At 49.3% G+C, this 23,315-nt stretch overlaps 1 protein-coding gene across 1 annotated transcript in view; it reads right to left on the reverse strand.

The window, feature by feature from the left end:
• The window catches only part of LOC139273961 (visual system homeobox 1-like), a 49,399-nt gene extending 42,588 nt beyond the window's left edge, over positions 1 to 6,811 (reverse strand). Inside the window, exons 1-2 of the mRNA XM_070891034.1 lie at positions 6,391 to 6,811; positions 1,275 to 1,356 (exon numbers count right to left, since the gene is read on the reverse strand). Of these exons, the coding sequence (XP_070747135.1) occupies positions 1,275 to 1,356; positions 6,391 to 6,811 (503 nt within the window). The remainder of the gene's footprint in view (positions 1 to 1,274; positions 1,357 to 6,390) is intronic.
• Positions 6,812 to 23,315: the final 16,504 nt, after the last annotated feature.

Here is a 23,315-nt window from a genome sequence, read left to right on the forward strand (position 1 = left end):
TCGGAGACACGCTCATGGACGTATTTCATCATCGGCCAGCTACCGTCGGAACCCAACCTGGCACCTCCTTAGGTCCGTGTGGCTATTCTGATCTGATCACTAGCCCAGAATCGGGGCATTTCAACCACAAAGAAAGAATGAAAGACTTGCATTTATATAGCGCCTTTCACAAACACCGGACGTCCCAAAGCGTTTTACAGCCAATGAAGTACTTTTGGAGTGTCCTCACTGTTGTAATGTGGAAAACGTGGCAGCTAATTTGCACACAGCAAGCTCCCACAAACAGCAATGTGGTAATGACCAGATAAACTGTTTTTGTTATATTGATTGAGGAATAAATATTAGCCCCAGGACACCGGGGATAACTCCCCTGCTCTTCTTCGAAATAGTGCCATGGGATCTTTTATGTCCACCTGAGAGAGCAGACGGGGCCTCGGTTTAACGTCTCATCCGACCGACGGTGCGGCGCTCCCTCAGTACTGCCCCTCCGACAGTGCGGCGTTCCCTCAGTACTGCCCCTCCGACAGTGCAGCGCTCCCTCAGTACTGCCCCTCCGACAGTGCGGCACTTCCTCAATACTGCCCCTCCGACAGTGCGGCGCTCTCTCAGTACTGCCCCTCCGACAGTGCGGCACTCCCTCAGTACTGCCCCTCCGACAGTGCGCCGCTCCCTCAGTACTGCCCCTCCGACAGTGCGGCGCTCCCTAAGTACTGCCCCTCCGACAGTGCGGCGCTCCCTCAGTACTGCCCCTCCAACAGTGCGGCGCTCCCTCAGTACTGCCCCTCCGACAATGCGGCGCTCCCTCATTACTGCCCCTCCGACAGTGCGGCGCTCCCTCAGTACTGCCCCTCTGACAGTGCGGCCTCCCTCAGTACTGCCCCTCCGACAGTGCAGCACTCCCTCAGTACTGCCCCTCCGACAGTGCAGCACTCCCTCAGTACTGCCCCTCCGACAGTGCAGCCTCCCTCAATACTGCCCCTCCGACAGTGCAGCCTCCCTCAGTACTGCCCCTCCGACAGTGCGGCCTTCCAGTACTGCCCTGCACCGAAGTGTCAGCCTAGATTTTGTGCTCAAGTCCCCGGAGTGGGACTTTAACCCACTCTGACTCAGAGGCAAGAGTCGTACCACTTGAGCCACGGCTGACACAGAATCATATTCCACATTGGCTTTGAACCCGATTCCAGGCAAACAATGATTTAACAAACGGCATCGACTCAAGCGTGCTTCCTGAGTGCCCCGTGCACTCCCGGACTTCCAACACAGCCTACGCCTACCTGTGTCGCCTCTTCTTCCTTTTCATCTGCGACGCTGCCGTGTTCTTCTGGTTGCTGCGATCGCAGGAGGTGTTCTCGTCATCTGATGGGGAGGGGAGGGATTAGACCACAGGCACTGTTACAGCCACCAAACCTCAAACAGCCAGCAAAAACAAACCCCCACCCCGCTGCTGGAGTGCACAGTCTCCCACTTCACCAAGCCTGGCTCAGTCAGCAGGGCATGGCAGTGTCGAGCTTCTTGCTGGATTAGTTCATCCCCAAACCACTCACTCAAATCCCGTCATGGCAGTTTGAGAATTTGAATTCTGTTTAAAAATGAAGAGCCGGTCTAAGTAAAAGTGACCACGAAGTTGTCTGATTGATCAACCCGTTGGGTTTTTACAACAATGTTCTTTAGGGAAGGAAGCCCTGTATGTGACTCTAAGCCCACACCAACCAGGTTGACTCTAAACTGTCCTCTGAGGTGTCTTGCCATCTTCTTAGGGCAACCCGGGATGGACAATAAACAGCTTGCCCACATCCCAAGAATTAATACAAATAAAATATTTAACATCTCAAAACTTTTCTACCAGAAACGCCATGTGCCCAGCACACTTTATTCAATCAGTTGAATTATTTTAGTTAACCTGTTGCTCCGATTCTTCTACCAAGTATAAAAAGTCAGATGTTTCGTTAGTTTTCACGACCTGATTTCAAATCCACAACCAACCAGTCGCAAGGACCAGGTATGCTGCACAGTTTAGATAGCAGGTCCAACACTCTCCCGGGGAACATAGATCAGACACAAATCCCGTGTGCAGGATTGAGTTGAGTCAGTAAGGGGTGGTGTACAACTATTTGTGTTGTATCAGTAATCAAATGCTCCCTGATTAAAGGGGTGGGGGGCACACTCCAAAAACTTTTCAAGTGCCCTCTTGTTTTTTGAGGGCACACAAATTATACAAGTGCCCCCTGGCTAAAAAGGGGGGGGGCATTAAAACCCGACACAATAAACAAATTAAACTTTGGCAATAACTTAAATCAAATCAAAATTTGGTTGCCGGGGGTGATGCACTCCAGTCCCTCCGGCGCCCACCTCTCACGGAAGGCCGCGAGCGTACCGGTGGACACCGCGTGCTCCATCTCTAGGGATGCCCTGGCTCAGATGTAACTGCGGAAGAGAGGCAGGCAGTTGGGTTGAACGACCCCATCAACTGCCCGCTGCCTGGACCAGCTGATGGCCACCTTGGCCATGCCCAGGAGCAGTCCTACGAGGAGGCCTTCCAACCTGCCCGCTCCCCTCCGCACAGGGTGCCCAAAGATCAGGAGCGCGGGACTGAAGTGCAACCAGAATTTGAGGAGCAGCCCCTTCAGATAGTGGAAAAGGGGCTGCAACCTTGCACACTCAATAAACATGGAACACGGACTGCTCTAGACAAGGGTGGTGTACAAGCCGGGATATTATTTCAGATAAGTGGTCTAATAGCCTGCATTCAAAATAAACAGCAGGGCACTCGCATATTAAACAGTGCATCTCATTTCATTTCACAGGCACCCTGAAAAACTCCCCCACCCTTTTTATGTTTACTTTCAACGTTTTTAAATCATGATTTTGCATTTGACTTCTAATTGAAGATTTCACTGCCTGAAAATGAATCTAGTTTGCCAACTTCAGATTATAAAACCAAAGAAGATATTGCAAATCTTCAATTTGGTAGAAAAAGTAATATACGGGAATATAACAAGTGGATTTAAATAAAAATAGACGGTGTGATCCATGCTGTGGTCTGATAGTTATTTTGTTGCCATAACTAGAAACTACCAAATAAATGTACATGTCCCAAAACCAATCTTAACATCAGATCAACATTAACCATCAGCACCTCCCGCCCACTTTCTACATTCAATGTCAGTTCCCCGAACCGCCTGCTCTGACAGGTTTTTATTATTAATAACAATCATACAATAAAACCCAACAGAACTCATTTGTTGGAAATGGAAAGCTGACGGTCTCAGTACCAAGCTGAAGAGTAGTCGCTTCGGTCCCTCACCCAGACTTGTTGCTGATGGTACAGGACAGAACTCCCCCAAAGTGGAGGATTCAAGGTGGAGGGAGTGATGGATAAAGGAGTGAGGGGGGAACGAGGGAGTGTGGGGGCAACGGAGGGAGTGTGGGGGAAATGAGGGAGTGTGGGGGGGAACGAGGGAGTGTGGGGGGGGAATGAGGGAGTGTGGGGGAAACGAGGGAGTGTGGGGGAAACGAGGGAGTGTGGGGGAAACGAGGGAGTGTGGGGGAAACGAGGGCGTGTGGGGGGGAACGAGGGCATGTGTGGGGGAAAACGAGGGCGTGTGGGGGAAAACGAGGGCGTGTGGGGAAAACGAGGGAGTGTGGGGGGAAACGAGGGAGTGTGGGGGGGAAATGAGGTAGTGTGGGGGGAAACGAGGCAGTGTGGGGGGGAACGAGGCAGTGTGGGGGGAAACGAGGGAGTGTGGGGGAAAACGAGGGAGTGTGGGGTGGAACGAGTGAATGTGGGGGTAAACGAGGGAGTGTGGGGGGAACGAGGGAGTGTGGGGGGGAACGAGGGAGAACGAGGGAGTGTGGGGGGAACGAGGGAGTGTGGGGGGGAACGAGGGAGTGTGGGGGGGAACGAGGGAGTGTGGGGGGGAACGAGGGAGTGTGGGGGGGAACAGGGAGTGTGGGGGGGAACGAGGGAGTGTGGGGGGGAACTAGAGAGTGTGGGGGGGAATGAGGGAGTGGGGGGGAACGAGGGAGTGTGGGGGGGAACGAGAGAGTGTGGGGGGGGGAACGAGAGAGTGTGGGGGGGAACGAGGTAGTGTGGGGGAGGAACGAGGGATTGTGGGGGAGGAACGAGGGAGTGTGGGGGGAACGAGGGAGTGTGGGGGGGAACGAGGGAGTGTGGGGGAGAAAACGAGGGAGTGTGGGGGAGAAAACGAGGGAGTGTGGGGGAGAAAACGAGGGAGTGTGGGGGAGAAAACGAGGGAGTGTGGGGGGGACGAGGGAGTGTGGGGGGATGAGGCAGTGTGGGGGGGACGAGGGAGTGTGAGGGAAAAATGAGGGAGTGTGGGGGGAAAACAAGGGAGTGGGGGGGAAAACGAGGGAGTGTGGAGGGAAAACGAGGGAGTGTGGGGGAAAACGAGGGAGTGGGGGGAAACGAGGGAGTGGGGGGGAAATGAGGGAGTGTGGGGGGAAACGAGGAAGTGTGGGGGGAACGAGGGAGTGTGGGGGGGAACTAGGGAGTGTGGGGGGGAACTCGGGAGTGTGAGGGAATGAGGAAGTGTGGGGGAGAAAACAAGGGAGTGTGGGGGGGACGAGGGAGTGTGGGGGGGACGAGGCAGTGTGGGGGGGAAGAGGGAGTGTGGGGGGGATGAGGGAGTGTGGGGGGGAACGAGGGAGTGTGGGGGGAAAACGAGGGAGTGTGGGGGGAAAATGAGGGAGTGGGGGAAACGACGGAGTGGGGGGGAAAACGAGGGAGTGTGGGGGGAAAACGAGGGAGTGTGGGGGAAAATGAGGGCGTGGGGGGGAAACGAGGGAGTGGGGGGGAAACGAGGGAGTGGGGGGGGAAACTAGGGAGTGTGGGGGGAAAACGAGGGAGTGTGGGGGGAAAACGAGGGAGTGTGGGGGGAAAAAGAGGGAGTGTGGGGGGAAAACGAGGGAGTGTGGGGGGAAAATGAGGGAGTGTGGGGGGAAAACGAGGGAGTGTGGGGGGAAAACGAGGGAGTGTGGGGGGAAAATGAGGGAGTGTGGGGGGAAAACGAGGGTGTGTGGGGGGAAACGAGGGAGTGTGGGGGGAAAACGAGGGAGTGTGGGGGGAAACGAGCGAGTGTGGGGGGAAACGAGGGAGTGTGGGGGGAAACGAGGGAGTGTGGGGGGAAACGAGGGAGTGTGGGGGAAACGAGGGAGTGTGGGGGGAAACGAGGAAATGTGGGGGGAAACGAGGGAGTGTGAGGGGGAGGGAGGGAGTGGGGGAGGAGGGAGGAAGAGTCACTGGGCAGAACAACTTAAAGCAGTGACTGGAGGCTGGGGCAACTGCAGACAACCGCACAGCTTTAGCAAGTGTTGGAGATAGAGACGAGGCCAGGGTCGGAGCGCAGAGCATTGGTGTAGGACTATTCAGCCCCATATTCTCTGCCCAACCTCCTTTGTATTTCCAGCCTTTGTTTCTAATGTTTTCCACTTAAAAATAGAGAGAACTAGATGTATGCATTTAATACAGAGAGAGAATTTGGCTACAAATGTGTACATATACACCAGAAAACATTTAGGACACAGTTGGTTTCTAAAAAGGGTACTGTGTATCTTTGCAGAAAGCGTCCAATACAAAGACTTGTATTTATGTAGCGGCTATCACCACCTCAGGACATCCCAAAGCACTTTACATCCAATGCAGTACTTTTGAAGTGTAGTCACTATTGTAACGTGGGAAAACGGGCAACCAATTCACGCACAGCAAGCCCCCAGAAACAGCAGAGATAAATGACTGGATAATCTGTTTTAGTGATGTTGGTTGAGAGATAAATATTGGCCAGGACAGCGGGGAGAACTCCCTTGCTCTTCTTCGAAATATTGCGAGGAACCTGTTACATGCACCCGAGAGGGCAGACAGGAACACAGTTTAATGTCAAATCCCAGAAACAGCGCCTTCTCCTCTGTGGGGCAGGACTAGAATGCACAATCTTCTGACTCAGGGGATCGAGAGAGCTGCCCACTGATAACCCCTTTGATCCTACACCCATCTTCTTGGTTAACCCTTGCCACTGGACCAAGACCTAGCTCTGTCAAGCCCGCGTAGTGGCTGGTGTGCAACGGCCACCCCACAATCCACGCACAGGCATTAGTATGTAGTTTGGGACCTGGAATATCATTGAAACACCTGTGAATTCATCCCTTTATGGTGTGGAAGTGGGTCATCCTCGCGAGGAGGGACTGCCTAATACTATACACACATCCTGATATGGAGAGGTGGCTGCCCCATTGTGGCTGGGGGCTACAGGTAGGATAAAAGGGGACTTTGACATCCATAGACATAGAGGGAGGGAGGGAGGGGAGTGGGGTAAGATCAGGTAGAGGGTTGTGGAGGAGAGGGAGGGGGACACATCAGACTGCGGCTGGCTTTACCGGAGTGGTGTTGCGGCTGGTAGGTGTCGAGCAGGGTAACCCTCCGGATTAGCGGCAGGCGGCTTTGCAGGGCGGTGGGTCTACCGTGCAGCTCAGACAACACGTCGAGGAAAGCGGGTCCGGGCGGGCGGAAAGCGCTGTGCGAGCGGCCGCACAGGAGCCCCAGGCCGGCGGTGAGCAGCGGCAGCGCTTCCCTCGGGGCGGCCCCTGGCGGCGGTGGCAGCGCCGGCGGTGGGGGCGCCGGCGGTGGCAGCGCCCACTCTCCCGAATGTCCGGACTCGGCGGCGCTGTCCAGCCCCAGCAGGTCGGTGATGGCGAAGCCCCTGGAGCGGCTGCTCTTGTCGGGCTCCTTGCTGGTGCTCAGGATCTCCCCCAGGAGCGGTTTGCATTCGGCCTCGCAGCTCTCCTCCCTCCTGCTCATGGCACTGGCCTCTGCCTCCTCTCCCACTTCCAGCTGTAAGGATCCCCGGTGCGACCAGACCAGTTCAGGACACCGCCGGGGAATTGCAGAGGGCTTTTCTATCTGCCTCCCGACTCGGCACGACGCTGGCCCCGTCCAATCAGCGGCCGGCCAGCCCCCTGCCCAGCCCCTCCAGCCTGCCCCCCCTCCCCCCCCGGCCGAAGTGCCGGCTCTCTGTCCAGCACCTTTCCCAAATCGGATCAAGCCTCTCACAGGGGTGCTTCCATCTCACAAACTCCCTGTAACTTTCAGCCTCTGCTAAAGAGGCCGCGTCCTTTTGTTAAACGGGACCCTGAGCAGCATTGAGTGATTTAAACATTGACGCTCTATTCTTGCTCAGTATAATTCTCATTCATGTTTTAGTAACCTGTTCCCCTGAACTGTCCCCATCTCCCTCTCTCGAACTGCCCGCTTTGCTCACTTCACTGATCTGCCAAGTGCGGAATTGGATATAAATATAACTTGATGGGACCACATCTTTTAAAACCTGTAGATAAATGCGGGGGTCCGGATAGAAAATGACCTCTCTATATCTTCACTTGGTAAGTGGTCTGATCAGTGACAGTGAATCTAACTCATCCTTTGCTTTAGGAGTCCCAACGAACCAAGATTCAATGTGATTTGTTAATTCCAGGGTTTTATTTATGCGCTTTAAATAAACTTTAAGGATTTTTTTTTAATGAATGATTCTCAGGAAGGAAAACTGCCCGGACTGGAGATTCCGATCAAGCACTTTCACCAATCCCCGAGCTTTCCAGGCTGCTCGCTACAAGTCAGGTCGAACGAAATGTTTGTGTTTAAACTCCAGCTTCAAGTGCTCGGGACTGTTTTTTACAAAACGTCTGCAAGGGGACAGTGAGATAACTATTCCCAAGTGTGTAGTGCCCGAGAGCGGTAGTGTTTGCCAATCACCAATCTGGGGGTCTGGAGAAGGTGGGAGTTTACGCAGGGCATGTGGAACCCCCCCTCGACATCCGAACAGCCCATTCCCAACATTTTTCCCACTTTTTAATATCAGGATCCAGAATTTATATTTTTAAATCCGTGCTATAAATCTTTGGCGGGATAGCATCTGACCAGTTTAAACCCGGGACGAATCAAATGTGAATTGAATAGTCTTATATTGTGTACTGTCATCCCACAGTGACTGAGTGTGAAGCGCGTTTGAAGGGAATCTCTGAATCTTTTCTGACAACACTTTAAACCCGGGAGATCCCACCGATTCTTGTATCGGTCTGTTACAGAGCCTTACTCAGTTAGACCCAGGTAAATGGAAACATAGATGTGTTTGTATAAGTTGGGAGTAACGGCCGACCCCTTCATCTGGATAAATGAACTATTTCTATCCTGGTCTGCATTACAAACAATTCTCTCCCTGGGATCCATTGCGAACAAACGTAGCGAAGATTACCAACGGGGCAATGTCCGCCTTACGCCCGAGTAAATGACACTTTCTACGGATTTATTCCAGAAGAAGCGGTACAAACCACGAGGAATTCAAATAATCTTTGGACTAGTGCACTGCAGAATGTTTTATACTCGGTGTGAGTTGTACACTGGGAAATATGATCCCATTCTGTCCCGTTTACAAAACTCCAGACTCCTGACATAACCGCAGACTTTTGATGTGGCGTTATTGTTGTATCTTGCACATTTTGCATTCACTTTTATATTCCAGGAAGCCACCGCGCATTTCGATTGCTTAAAGGGGAATTTAGCATTTAAAAATCCTCCCCAAACAGAGTTCCACAGGAGCCAATATCGCCCCCAAGTTAGCTTCCGCCTCCAAGCGCTACAATTATTGCAAAACAATTTATTCCGGGGATAAAAATAAAATTCTGGGAAAGCCTGGGGGAAACGACCAGAAGGCTATTTTGAGCGAGTGTTTGGACAATGCAAGGACTGAGAGCGGGTTTAATGTTATTGTGAGATTCTGTACAACATCACGAATAGCAAACAGTACTGAGGTGGTTGGTCCTTGAAGGATAACTCTTCAGATCCACGTGTTCACCCGCGTGGGATTCTTTTTTTATATAATTGGGGGAACCTGTTTTAGGGTTACCCTTGTTTTCATCAGGGTACGCTGCAACTTTTACTCTTCCCAACGGAGATGCAATATCACATTTCAGCACTGGCGAGGTGTTCAGCACCCCAGGAAATATTTAGTTCCAGAGGAGCAGTCGAAATATTGGTCGGTGTCGGTATTGCTTTTAATCCAACTTTCACATGTGAATGATTGAGGGGTGATCTAATTGAGGAGTTTAAGGAGTTGATAGGGTAGCGAGAGCTGGTACGGAATCCCCGAACAACTTGTATTTATATAGCGCCTGTAACGTAGTAAAACGTCCCAAGGCGCTTCACTGGAGTGTTTTAAGACCAGGGGGTACAAAGTGAAAATTAGAGCTAGGTCGTTGAGGAGTGAAAACTGGGAAGCACTTTCACCACAAAGAGTCGTGGAAATCTGGAATTCTCTCCCCCAGAGGGCTGTGGATGCTGGGGACAGTTGAAGCTTCCAAGACAGAGAGGGGTAGATTGTGGTTGGGCAAGGGAATTAAGGGATATGGAGCAAAGGCGGGGAAATGTAGTTAAGCTAGAGATCAGCCATGATCTAATTGAATGGTGGAGCAGACTCGAGGGGCTGAATGGCCTCCTCCAGTTCACATTGTGAATGCGCCTTGTGCTGGATAGAAACATAGAAAATAGGTGCAGGAGTAGGCCATTCGGCCCTTCGAGCCTGCGCCACCATTCAATAAGATCATGGCTGATCATGCAACTTCAGTACCCCATTCCTGTTTTCTTCCCATACCCCTTTAGCCGTAAGGGCCATATCTAACCCCTTTTGAATATATCTAACTAACTGGCCTCAACAACTCTCTGCGGTAGGGAATTCCACAGGTTCACCACTCTCTGGGTGAAGAAGTTTCTCCTCATCTCAGTCCTAAATGGTTTACCCCCTATCCTTAGACTGTGTCCCCTGGTTCTGGACTTCCCCAACATCGGGAACATTCTTCCTGCATCTAACCTGTCCAGTCCCTTCAGAATTTTATATGTTTCTATGAGATTCCCTCTCATTCCTCTTAATTCCAGTGAATATAAGCCTAGTCGATCCAGTCTTTCTTCATATATCATCCTGCCATCCCGGGAATCAGTCTGGTGAACCTTCCCTGCACTCCCTCATAGCAAGAACGTCCTTCCTCAGAATAGGAGACGAAAACTGAACACAATATTCAAGGATGGAGAAGGGGCGAGAGTGGAGGGGCGTTGGTTGGGGACTAGTTACTGCTGCTGCCGTTTGTCAGTCTGGGGAGTTTCAGCTGGCCAGGCGGGCGATTTGCAAACCGCTTACACAAACTGTTGAGAGCCGATCTCCTTTGATTTGGTCCATTTCTGCTAAACATGCGGATTAAAGAGACGGTCCCTCAGATAAAGATTACCGCAAGAGGAACGCGCACCGACCTTCCATTATTAAAAGAAAAAGCCAAATCTCTTTACAAGCTGTTCCCCCGGATTAACGAAATAATAACTTTCATTTAGGATAATTATCATTTGAATGTCCGGAGTATTTGTGGTTTACTATCGATGATTACACTTCATCCATCCATCAAGTTATTGACGGCAGGTCTAACCGTCGGATTGTGTTAAATTAAATTAAAATTACGCCTACCTATTAAAACATTTATCATATTTAATTCGTTAATTAATGTACCAGTCCTAAACATGCTTTAATTGTTTGTTTTTCGTTCAATAAAAGACAAATAACCTCGATCAGCCTGTATATAAAAGCGACTCCAGTCTCTCGATGCTGAAGTGTAATTAGTTTGAAAATCACGATTCTGTTGTGGAGTTGCTGCCCCCACAGATAGGAGTGGGCCAGAGTTACGCTGTCACTGTGACCGGTTACATGAATATTATACGCCAGTGGTTCATTTTAACATTGGTCTGTAAATAACAAACCGGGCTGTGTGATCATTTCTATCTCAACCCCCAGTTCACTTATAATTCCTATCCCAAAACTCTTGCATCCCTTTCCTTTCTGCTACTCGCCCCAATAAGATTGCAGACACGAGAGGAGCACCTTCTGTGGTATATTAAACATACTGAAAAGAGAAATGCACAGACTTTCACCCTGGATCTCGATAGACAGTCAATTCGTCCTCCAGCAATTGCAGTTGATAATCCCACCAAATTTCCTGCCGGGACACGATGTTAGTGGATCAACCCCTAATTTTTGACGTTGCCACGAAAATCAGCTTAATTCCAGCAGTTTATGTCTAAGGCTGGCTTTTGGGGGCTGATGGCTTCTTTTAATTATGGATATACGTACAAGTCCGTTGCAAAAAAAAAAAATAGGATTAAATTCAGAAGCAGCTGATCCGTAAAAAAAAACTACACACAATCCCATCTATTTTAGTAGAGACTCTTTAGCATTTCCAGAAAGACTGTTAATGAGGGTAGGGGAGAACTTAATTTAAACACAAGCTGGTGTTTTCAATTCAGCCTTTTTGACTGTACTGATTGAGAGGCTCTCCTGATGCATGGTTCATCTGATAAAGATTTTCCAGGATTAAACTAATCAGTGTGAATGTTTCTCTGCTCATTACCCCCAGGAAGATTGCATGCCATTCTCAACCGCAAGATTATTAATCTCTTAAAGAAGCCCAACGTCAAAAGATCGCTTCTCGCTCTAATTTTCTTCAGCTATTCCTCCCTCACGTGTAGTTTGATGTGATGGCTCTGCCATGTGGAGACTTTATATTTTATACTTAATCCAGTGGAATAGGTCGGCGGCTAACATCAAAGGGATATGAAAGGGTTGTCAGAGGAGCAGTGAGGAAGATTTAGGGACCAAAATGGAGACCTATTGGTGGAGTCAGAAGGCATGTCTGAGGTACTAAACAACGACAACTTGTATTTATATAGCGCCTTTAATGTAGTGAAGCAACCCAAGGTGCTTCACAGGAGCGTTATGAGATGAAACAATCTGATCCGCACCGCATAACTAGAAATTAGCGCAGGTGACCAAAAGCTTGGTTAAAGCGGTAGGTTTTAAGGAGTGTCTTGAAGGAGGAAAGAGAGGTGGAGAGGTTTAGGCAGGGAGTTCCAGAGCTTGGGGCCTAGGCAACAGAAGGCATGGCCACCGATGGTTGAGCGATTATAATCAGGGATGGTCACAGGGTAGAATTAGAGGAGCACAGATATCTATGGGTGGGGGAGGGGGTTGTGGGGTTGGAGGAGATTACAAAGATAGGGAGGGGCGAGTCTGTGGAGGTATTTGAAAATGATGATGAGAATTTTGAAATCGAGGCGTTGCTTAACCGGAAGCCAATGTAGGTCAGCGAGCACAGGGGTGATGGTTGAGCGGGACTTGGTGTGAGTTAGGACACGGGCAGCCGAGTTTTGGATCACCTCTAGTTTACATAGGGTAGAATGTGGGAGGCCAGCCAGGAATGTGTTGGAATAGTCAAGTCTAGAGGTAACAAAGGCATGGATGAGGGTTTCAGCAGCGGATGAGCTGAGGCAAGGGCGGAGATGGGCGATGTTACGAAGGTGGAAATAGGCGGTCTTAGTTATGCTCATTTCAGTTAGATACGTGGTCAAAAGCTCATTTCAGGGTCAAATATGACACCGAAGTTGCGAACAGTCTGGTTCAGCCTCAGACAGAAGTTGGGGAGGGAGATGGAGTCAGTGGCTAGGGAATGGAGTTTGTGGCGGGGACCGAAAACAATGGCTTCAGTCTTCCTAATATTCAATTGGAGAAAATTTCTGCTCATCCAGAACTGGATGTCGGACAAACAGTCTGACAATTTAGAGACCGTGGAGGGGTTGAGAGAAGTGGTGGTGAGGTAGAGTTGGGTGTCGTCAGCTTACATGTGGAAACTGATGCTGTGTTTCCGGATGATGTCGCCAAGGGGCAACATGTAGATGAGAAATAGGAGGGGGCCAAGGCTAGATCCTTGGGGGACACAAGAGAGGTAACGATGCGGGGGCAAGAAGAGAAGCTGTTGCAGGTGATTCTCTGGCTACGATTAGTTAGATCAGAATAGAACCAGGCGGTGCAGTCCCACCCAGCTGGACGACGGTGGAGAGGCGTTGGAGAAGGATAGAGTGGTCAACCGTGTCAAAGGCTGCAGACAGGTCAAGAAGGACGAGGAGGGATAGTTTTCCTTTGTCACCGTCACAGAGGATGTCATTTGTGACTTTGATGAGAGCCGTTTCGGTACTGTGGCAGGCGTGGAATCTGGATTGAAGGGATTCAAACATGGAGTTGCGGGAAAGATGGGCACAGATTTTTGAGGCGACAAGTTCAAGGACTTTGGAGAGGAAAGGGAGGTTGGAGATGGGGCGGTATTTTGCAAGGATGGAGGGGGTCAAGGGTTTGTTTTTTGAGGAGAGGGGTGATGATGGCAGATTTGAGGGAGAGAGGGACAGTACCTGAGGAGAGACAGTACCCGAGTATTTTGCATCTGTGTTTACCAAGGAAGAGGCCTTTGTCAAAGCTATGGTAAACGAGGCGGTTGCTCGGATACGGGATCAGATAAAAATAGATAGAGGTACTAGAAATCGATGTTCGCTGTAATTTTGTTGGCCCTGCACAGCCCCTTTAAGGGGCGACGTGGACATTCACAATGCCGCACATACGCAGTTTTTACATTGAAATGCTGGCAAGCTGGCTGTGCAGATTCCCTAGAGCAGTGCGGGACTGCACACCTTACAGGGAACGCTGCTAGGAAGGCTGGCGGCAATTATAGTGGACAAGTCACCCGTTCCCGGTGGGATGCATCTGAGGTTGCTGAGGGAAGTAAGGGTAGAAACTGCGGAGGTGCTGGCCGCAATCTTCCAATCCTCTTCAGATACAGGGGCGGTGCCAAAGGACTGGAGAATTGCAAATGTTACACCCTTGCTTAAAAAAGGGGTGAAGGATAAAGCTGGCAAGTACAGGCCGGTCAGTGTAACGTCGGTGGTGGGGAAGCTTTTAGACACAATAATCCGGGACAAAATTAACAGCCACTTGGACAAACGTGGACTAATGAAGGAGAGCCAGCGTGGATTTATTAAGGGAAAATCGTGTTTGACTAACTTGATTGAGTTTTTTGATGAGTTAACACAGAGGGTGGATGAGTGCAGTGCAATCGAAGTTGTGTACATGAACTCTCAAAAGGCGTTTGATAAAGTGCCACATATTGGGCTTGTTAGCAACATTGAAGCCCATGGTATAAAAGGGGCATTAGCAGCATGGATACAGAATCGACTAAGGGACAGAAAGCAGAGAGTTGTGGTGACTGGCTGTTTTTTGAATTGGAGGAAGGTATACAGTAGCATACCCCAAGATTCAGTACTAGGATCACTGCTGTGTTTGTTATACATTAATGACTTGGATTTGGGGGTACAGGGTACAACTTTGAAATTTGCAGATGACACAAAGCTTGGCAGTGTAGTAAAGAGTGAAGATGTTAGTAATAGACTTGAAGAAGACATAGACAGGCTGGTGGAACAGGCAGACACATGGCAGATGAATTTCAATGCAGAGAAGTGTGAGGTGATACATTTTGGAGGAAGAATGAAGAGAGACCATATACACTAAAGGGTACAATTTTAAAGGGGTTACTATAACAGAAAGAGCTGGAGGTGCTTGTGTACAAATTTTTGAAGGTGGCAGAACAGGTTAACAAAGTGGTTAATAAAGCGTATGGGATCTTGGGCTTTATAAATAGAGGCATAGAGTATAAAAGCCAATAAGTTCGGGCACTCTGGAACTAGCGCCCTCACCCACCTGCACCTACACACCCCAGGGGCAAGACTGTGATACCACGTATGTACCTTACCTTTAAAATGTGCTTGTTCCACTATTGCTAAACTCAAACAGTGATGTATTAATCCTATGTTTTTATTGTTCTTTCTTTCTGTACATGTATGCACATGCAGGTGTTGAGTATGGGGGGGGGGGGGGGGAATGGATATATGTAGCCATGGACACACATGGATCACACCCAGAACCCACTCAACCCCCACTGCAACGTTAACCGTCCACTGCTGACCATTTCCCAATGTTGTGGCAATAAAGACTCGAGGGTCAACAGGGAGAGAGCCAAGCCAAAGCATAGACAAGGTGCAAGGGCTTTGGGCATTCAAGTCTAGGGCCAGAGCACACAATGCAAAGGCCAGTGGCACAAGACTTGGGGGAGAGTGATGTTGTGTATGTATAACATAAGTATACTCCTTGTACATTCAATGTACAGTTACATAAGACTACTGGATGTACCTTCACACTGTATACACTATGCTTGTACCACCAGAGAGTGCAACTGGTGGAAACCTAGGGGTCACCTGCACACGACAGGTAACCAGGTATAACAGGGAGCTCACCATGCTGTACCCTCACTCAGGAGCGGTAATAAATGGACTAAGGTCACCACAGTTCAAGTACAATACCTGACCTCGTGGAGTCATTACTAGAGTGCTTACAGACACAATAATTATCATTATCATATTGCTGTTGTTGAGACCTTGTGTTCTAATTGGCTGTTGCGTTTCCCACATTATAACAGTGACTGCACTTCTAAAATACTTCATTGGCTGTGAAGCGCTTTGGGACGTCCTGCGATGGTGAAAGGCGTTATAAAAATGCAAGTTCCTTCTTTCAAAAATAAACTTATCGGATTACTTTGGGACTCTTTCAAATGAACCAATGGAGTGACACGAGGGTTGCCAACTCTGATTGTATGACTTCCTGGAGGTTTCTTCACATGACCTCCCACCTTCAACCCAATCAGCCTTTTTTCCCCATCTCCAATGTTCTGTATAACTAATAAAAGCGTTATGTTTTTACTCTCCGGTTTCCACGCATCAGTGATCAATCGTTAATTCCTGGAGACTTCAGGTCAATCCTAGAGGCTTGGCAACCCTGACTGACACTGGGCCAGCCTGATTCCACCAAAGACAAAGACAATGGGGACCATGGACACAAGTGGCCTATCCAAACTAATGTGGTATGTGATTAAAACTAAAATTCTCGTGGTCAATAAGCTGAGGTGCCCATTGGTTCGCAGAAGGCTTGAAGCATCCCAGTGGGCACCACATGATCTGTCCAGGGCCACCCGGGTGTGCATGGGTCCTCAGAAGAGTGGCAAGCAGTCAGAGCGCTCTCCCTTCCCTGTGGATCCAATGCACCCTGGACCCTTAGATGCAGGAAGAATGTTCCCGATGTTGGGGTCACAGTCTAAGGATAGGGTGTAAGCCGAGATGAGGAGAAACTTTTTCACCCAGAGAGTGGTGAACCTGTGGAATTCTCTACCACAGAAAGTTGTGGAGTCCAGTTCGTTGGATATATTCAAGAGGGAGTTAGATGTGGCCCTTAAAGCTAAAGGGATCAGGGGGTATGGAGAGAAGGCAGGGGTTGGATACTGAGGTTGCATGATCAGCCATGATCATATTGAATGGCGGTGCTGGCTCGAATTGCCGAATGGCCTGCTCCTGCACCTATTTTCTATGTTTCTATCAGACTCGCTCACACTAGCGAATGAGAAGAGACGTTTTTATTTTAACCGGCTCTTTCTGGCGGCTGGCAATAGGAATCCAGCGCCGGTAATTCTCACCTTCACTGCTTGGGTGGTAAATGGGTGATAGCGGATCGGCACATCATATATACCTTTCCATTAATGTCAACGCTCACCTCACAACTCTAAGCTCTCATCCCTGAACACTCTCTGTGGCCTTATTGTCCTTTCTATAACAGCCAAAACTACACATAGTACTCTAATAGCGGCCTAACCAATGGTTTATATATATTCATCATCACTTCCTTACTCTTTTATTCTGCGCCTTTATTTATAAAACCCCAAATGCCGGTGGCCTTTATCGAGCAGCACTCACTCCTGCTTGCCTGCGCACATACAGAGACTGAACTCCAGGACATAGTCGACGTATTTACTGAGGCGTACGAAAGCATCGGCCTTACGCTAAACATCCATAAGACAAAGGTCCTCCTCAGCCTGTCCTCGTCGCACAGCACTGCCCCCCCAGTTGTCAAGATGCACAGCGCAGCGCTGGACAACGTGGACCATTTCCCTTACCTCAGGAGCCTCTTATCAACAAGAGCAGACATTGATGACAAGAACCTCCACCGCCTCCAGTGCGCCAGTGCAGCCTTCAGCCGTCTGAGGAAAAGAGTGTTCGAAGACCAGGCTCTCAAATCTACCACCAAGCTCATGGTCTACAGGGCTGTAGTAATACCCACTCTCCTGTATGGCTCAGAAACATGGACCATGTACAGTAGACACCTCAAGTCGCTGGAGAAATACCACCAACGACGTCTCCGCAAGATCCTACAAATCCCCTGGAAGGACAAACGCACCAACATTAGAGTCCTCGACCAGGCCAACATCCCCAGCATTGAAGCACTGACCACACTTGATCAGCTCCGCATGTCAGATACGAGACTCCCAAAGCAAGCGCTCTACTCGGAACTCCTTTAAGGCAAACGAGCCAAAGGTGGGCAGAGGAAACGTTACAAGGACATCCTCAAAGCCTCCCTGATAAAGTGCAACATCCCCACTGACATCTGGGAGTCCCTGGCCAAAGATCGGCCCTAAGTGGAGGAAGTGCATCCGGGAGGGCGCTGAGCACCTCGAGTCTCATTGCCGAGAGCATGCAGAAATCAAGCGCAGGCAGCGGAAAGAACGTGCGGCAAACCAGTCCCACCCACCTCTTCCCTCAACGACTATCTGTCCCACCTGTGACAGGGACTGTGGCTCTCGTATTGGACTGTTCAGCCACCTAAGGACTCATGTAAAGAGCGGAAGCAGGTCTTCCTCGATTCCGAGGGACTGCCTATGATGATATAAATGCAGGTCTTTTTTTTTCTGTGGGTCTTGTGCAGCTAGTCGCAGACACAATGCCAACCTGCCAGCTTGGCTCAAGAGGTTGACTGGAAATTCAAGACGAAGCACGTTTACTCAGCCTTGATAAATCCAGCAAGTGTATTCATACAGCAGATGCCAGTGGCACTAGCATAGTAGTTAACCCAATATAATAGCACCTTGTTGTTCTGTCTGAGAGAGAGAATGGAAAGAAGTCTCTGCCTTTGAACAGATAACACTAGATTAATAATGAGGCATCTTGGTCAACTTTAATGATGCAGTAATGGCCACTTTGTGTTTCTAAACTATTTCTATTATAAAGACTGTAACACTTGCAATGACCATGCACTATAACAACCTGAGCAATTTATAACAAGTGTTCCACCGACTGCGCCCAAAGTTACAGTTCTCTGATTCAAATAAAAATGTTCTATTTTCTGAGGAACTGTTACGGATGTTAATCGATCATGCTTTAATGGGCCTGAAATTCGGGTCAGAGGCTTCCTCCGGACTAACGTCTCCAACCCGAGAATTTTTACGAAATTACCTGGTGGTCCCGGAAGATTCCTGTGCGAGGCCTTCTCTTCCCGATCTTTGGATCGTGTCCACGTCCTCCAGGTTCATGTGTGACTGCACAACCAATCAGGTATAGTGTCCAAATTAATAGCAATGAGAACTCTGTATCTACAAGTTCTTATCGCTATCAATGAGAAGAAAATCCCCAAACACACTAAACACAACATAAAAAATAAAAAACACACCTCACATAATTAAAATAAAGTTAATTAAATGTTTTAGAAAAAGATTTTAAAGTGTTTTAATAGGGTTTAAAATAAACTTACCTTAGCGGACAGGGCTTTTAACATAAAAATGTGTTTTTAAATTTTATTTTTATATGTTTTAAAACTCTTACGCTGGTAAAAGTAGGCTATGCTTTTACCAGGCGCACGAGTTTTAAGGACATTCGCTGGGCAAGAGTTGGACAAATAGCCCAATCTCGCCCATACGAATGTCCTGGCTGCGGGGATGCATGCGATCTGTCAAGCCAAAACTTGACAGATCGGAAAAGTCAGTTTTTGGTGCATGCGCATTGCGCGCCGAAAACCGGCTTTTGTGGGGCCTCGCGGGGTCTGTATGTATTCCGTATCGACCCGGCAAGGCCGGAATTTTAGCCCCAATAATACACAGACACACACACAAATGGAGCAAGGCATTATAGAAGTGAACCTTTCCAGGCCTCGCTAACAGACCAGCCATTGTGTGCATTGTTCTCTAACTCATCGCTCTGTGATCTGCATGACTAATGTTTAATGGCCTGTAATGAGACTAACAATTGTCAGCTAATTCAGAAACGACTGCACACTGTATGCCTGGAAACCCCTGCAGGTCCACTTGTCAAACTATTTCACATCATAGATACATTATTGCAGGCCTATGAGCTGAAAATCAGAAAAGAATTATCACTGATTATTAGAACCATTCTATACATTCGGGAATAATTACAAAGGTTTTGGTTCCATAATCCAAATTCAGAAAAGCATCTTAACATTTCCGTCCTGACACAGTTTACAAGTGTTCCGATGAGGTAATGTTCACAACCTTCAAGGTATAGATGTGCATGCAGCATGTATATTATCATGTTAAAACATTAGTGAAATGCTTCATTGAGCTTGGAGTTCATAACACCCTCACCAACTTCAAATGATGTTTTTCAATACCATGCTCACCACATTCAAAGTTGTACTTCTTTGCTCTCCAAAGCATTTGTTCAGGACGGCATACATGAAATATGCTAATTAATGGGCACTATAATAGGCAGTCTAGTAACTCATTAAAGGATATTGTAATAGTCATCCCAGTGGCATGAATGATGCTGTGATGGACAGCCCTGTAACTCATTACTCTGTCATCATCATGGCAGTCCCTCCGAGTCGAGGATGACTTGCTTCCACTGTAAAAGTGAGTTCTCCATTCACTGAGGAGTCCAATGTGGGAATTACAGTCTCTGTCACAGGTGGGACAGACAGGGGTTGAAGGAAAGTGTGGCCGGGGAGCCTGGGTTGACGCACGCTCCTGCTGCTGTCTACGCTTGGTTTCTGCTTGTTCTCGGCGATAGGACTCAAAGTGTTCAGCACCCTCGCGGATGCGCTTCCTCTACTTTGGGGGTTCGTGGGCCAGGGATTCCCAGGTGTCAGTGGGGTTGTTGCACTTTATCAAGAAGACTTTGAGGGTGTCCTTGAAGCGTTTCCTCTGCCCACCTGGGGCTTGCTTGCCATGTTGAAGCTCCACGTAGAGCGCTTGTTTTGGAAGTCTTGTGTCAGGCATGCGGACGATGTGGTCCACCCAATGGAGCTGGTCGAGTGTGGTCAGTGCTTCGATACTGGGGATGTTGGCCTGAGCGAGAGCACTGGCGTTGGTTTGTCTATCCAGTCATGAATTGGCAGGATCTTGTGGAGGCAGCACTGGTGGTACTTCTCCATCGCTTTGAGGTGTCATGTATATAGTCCACGTCTCTGAGCCATATAGGAGGGTGGGTATCACTACTACCCTGTAGACCATAAGCTTGGTATCAGATTTGAGGTCTTGATCTTTCAACACTCTCTTCCTCAGGCAACCGAAGGCTGTGCTGGCACACTGAAGGTGGTGTTGGACCTCATCATCGGTGTCTGCCGTTGCTGACAGTAGACTCCCAAGATATGGTAAATGGTCCACTTTGTCTAAGGCCTCGTCGTGGATTTTGTTAACCAGGGGGCAGTGTTGTGTGGTGGGGTTAGGTTGGTAGAGGACCTTTGTCTTACGGATGTTTAGTGTAAGGCCCATGCTCGTGTATGCCTCTGTGAAGGTGTTGACGATAGCTTGGAGTTCAGCCTCCGAGTGTGCGCAAACGCAGGCGTCGTCTGCGTACTGTAGTTCAATAGCAGAGGATGGGATGACTTTGGATCTGGCCTGGAGACGGCGGAGGTGGAACAGATTCCAATTTGTTTTATAATTTAGCTCTACTCCGGCGGGGAGCTTGCTACAAGGAAGATCGAAAAAAGCGTTGGTGCGATGACACAGCCTTGCTTGACCTCGGTCCGGATATGGATTGGGTCTGTGGTGGATCCATTGGTCAGGATCACGGCTTGCATGTCACCATGGAGCAGGCGGAGGATAGTGATAAACTTTTGAGGGCAGCCGAAACGGAGGAGGATGCTCCATAATCCCTCGCGGTTGAGAGTGTCAAAGGCCTTTGTGAGGTCAAGGAAGGCCCATGTACAGAGGTTGGTGCTGCTCCCTACATTTCTCTTGGATTTGTCGCGTGGCGAAGATCATGTTGTACACCTTAGTGGACAGAATCCGCATTGCGACTCTGGGAGGGGCTCTTCAGCCACAGGGAGAAGACAATTGAGAAGGATTCTTGCGATGACTTTCGCTGTGGCCGATAGCAGGGAGATTCCTCTGTCGTTACCGCAGTCGGACTTCTCCCCTTTTTTGAAGGTGGTCACGATTACTGCATCTCTCAGATCTCTCGGCATGCTCTCCTCCTTCCAGATAAGAGAAATGAGGACATGTATTCATGCCAGAAGTGCTTCTCCACCATGCCTTAGTGCTTCGGTGGGGATTTCATCCACTCCTGAGGCCTTATTGTTCTTCAGCTGTCGGATGGCCTTTTCTACCTCGTATGCCGGGCTGGGGTTGTGCTGAGATGGTGGCGGGTAGCATGCTGCGGGATGGAGTCGAGGACACTCACGTCGAAGACAGAATCTCAGTTAAGAAGATTTTCAAAATGCTCCTTTCAATGGGCACTGACTGCCTCTCTGTCCTTGATGAATACCTCACCGTTCTTGGCCAGCAGTGGAGTGGGGCCTTGGGTGCTTGTGCCATAGGTGGTTTTGACTGCGCTGAAGAATCCACGCACATCATGGTTGTCGGCCAGCTGCAGGATCTCCTGTGCTTTCTCCACCCACCATCTGTTTTTTAGGTCATGGGTTTTTTGTTGGACCTCGGCCTTCAGCCGTTTGTAGAGCTGCTTTCTTACTCTCGAGCTGTGTTGCTGTTTTAAATTCAGAAATGCCTTGTGCTTGCAGCTAATTAGCTGGTTGTTTTCATCAAACTAGTCTTGGTGTTTTCTGGTCGAGTGACCGAGCGTCTCTTCGCAGGTGTTGATTATGGAAGCCTTGAGGACAGACCAGGCACTGTGGGCACTCTGCGTCTCTGGGTCAACGGGAGTTGCCAGGTTGGCAGTGAGGCACTGGCTGAATAGGACTTTCCTATCAGGGTCTTTGAGTGCCCAGCGTTGATTTTCCTCTGGCATTGTTTCAGTTGCCGTCGCTGCTTTGGGGCTATATTGATATTGATTACAGAATGGATTAGGCGGTGGTCCATCCAGCAGTCATCAGCTCCTGTCAAGACTCCTACTCTGTCCAGATCCCTCATGATTTTGAACACCTCCATCAAATCTCCTCTCAATCTTCTCTGCTCTAAGGAGAACAGCCCCAACTTCTCCAGTCTATCCACGGAAAGACTCTGTAATGGGCAGTCCAATAAACTCATTGAAGGGCTCTGTAATTGTGGTATATGCAAGCACTCTAATAACGACTCCAGGAGGTAAGGGTATAGTTCTTCAACTGTAGTGATCTTAGTCTGTTTATTGTAGCTCCTGGAATGAGGACACCAAGAGGTGAGCTCCCTTTTATACTGGGTTACCTGCAGTGTGCAGGTGACCCTTAGGTCTCCAGCAGTAGCACCCTCTGGTACAGGCATGGTGTATACAGTGTGAAAGTACATTCAGTGGTCTAGTGCTACAGTGCATACATTAACATACATACATAACAACACTCCCCCCTAAGTCTTCCCCAAGTCCTTATTGCCATGACATGGGGAAGTGGTCAGTAGTGGACCGTTGAAGGTTGTGGTGAGGGTTGTGTAGGTTCCGGGTGTGATCCATGTGATCATGGCTGCACGCATTCATTCCCCCCACCCCCCACCCCCACACCCCGCCCCATACATAGACCATGTGGTTATGTCACTGTTTGATGATTCCGCAGTGGTGAGGCAAGTACATGTTATAGGTAAGGTACATACATTATATTGTTTGGGTGGATGAGGACGTTTAGTGGCGAGCAAAGTCACAGGGTGGTGTGGCCTCCTTGTCCTCCATTGGGGGCTGTAGGGTCGCCCTGCTGCCCTTCATGGTGGTGGAAGTCTGGTCATCCCAGGTCCCGCCGGGAAAGTTGGAGGGTACTGGCCTCTTGCTCCCGGTGCTGACCCTGGTGGCCAGGGGTGGCAGGTTGCCAGTGGTGGTGGCTGCGCTTTCCATTGATCATTGTCCCTGCAGTAGGTATTCTCCCACTGTGTGTGTGTGAACCCTCCCTGGGGCATCACATTGGTCCTGGAAGCGCAGGCTACATGATCAGGTAGCCCGCTGGACCTGGGTGTTTCGCACGGGAGGTTTCCTTTGGCATTGTCGGCATACATGTGGAACCCGGCATCATTGTTCATTTTATCATTAGCATTCATGATACCTTGGCTCCGACCACAACTAGCCGACTCGACATTGTTATTTCTCTTTACACTTTCACATTTGTCAATTACAACGCTTTCCTGTGTACTATTAGTATCTCTGTGCA

Source organism: Pristiophorus japonicus, chromosome 9 (genome assembly GCF_044704955.1).
Source record: "Pristiophorus japonicus isolate sPriJap1 chromosome 9, sPriJap1.hap1, whole genome shotgun sequence".
Classification (NCBI taxonomy): domain Eukaryota; kingdom Metazoa; phylum Chordata; class Chondrichthyes; family Pristiophoridae; genus Pristiophorus; species Pristiophorus japonicus.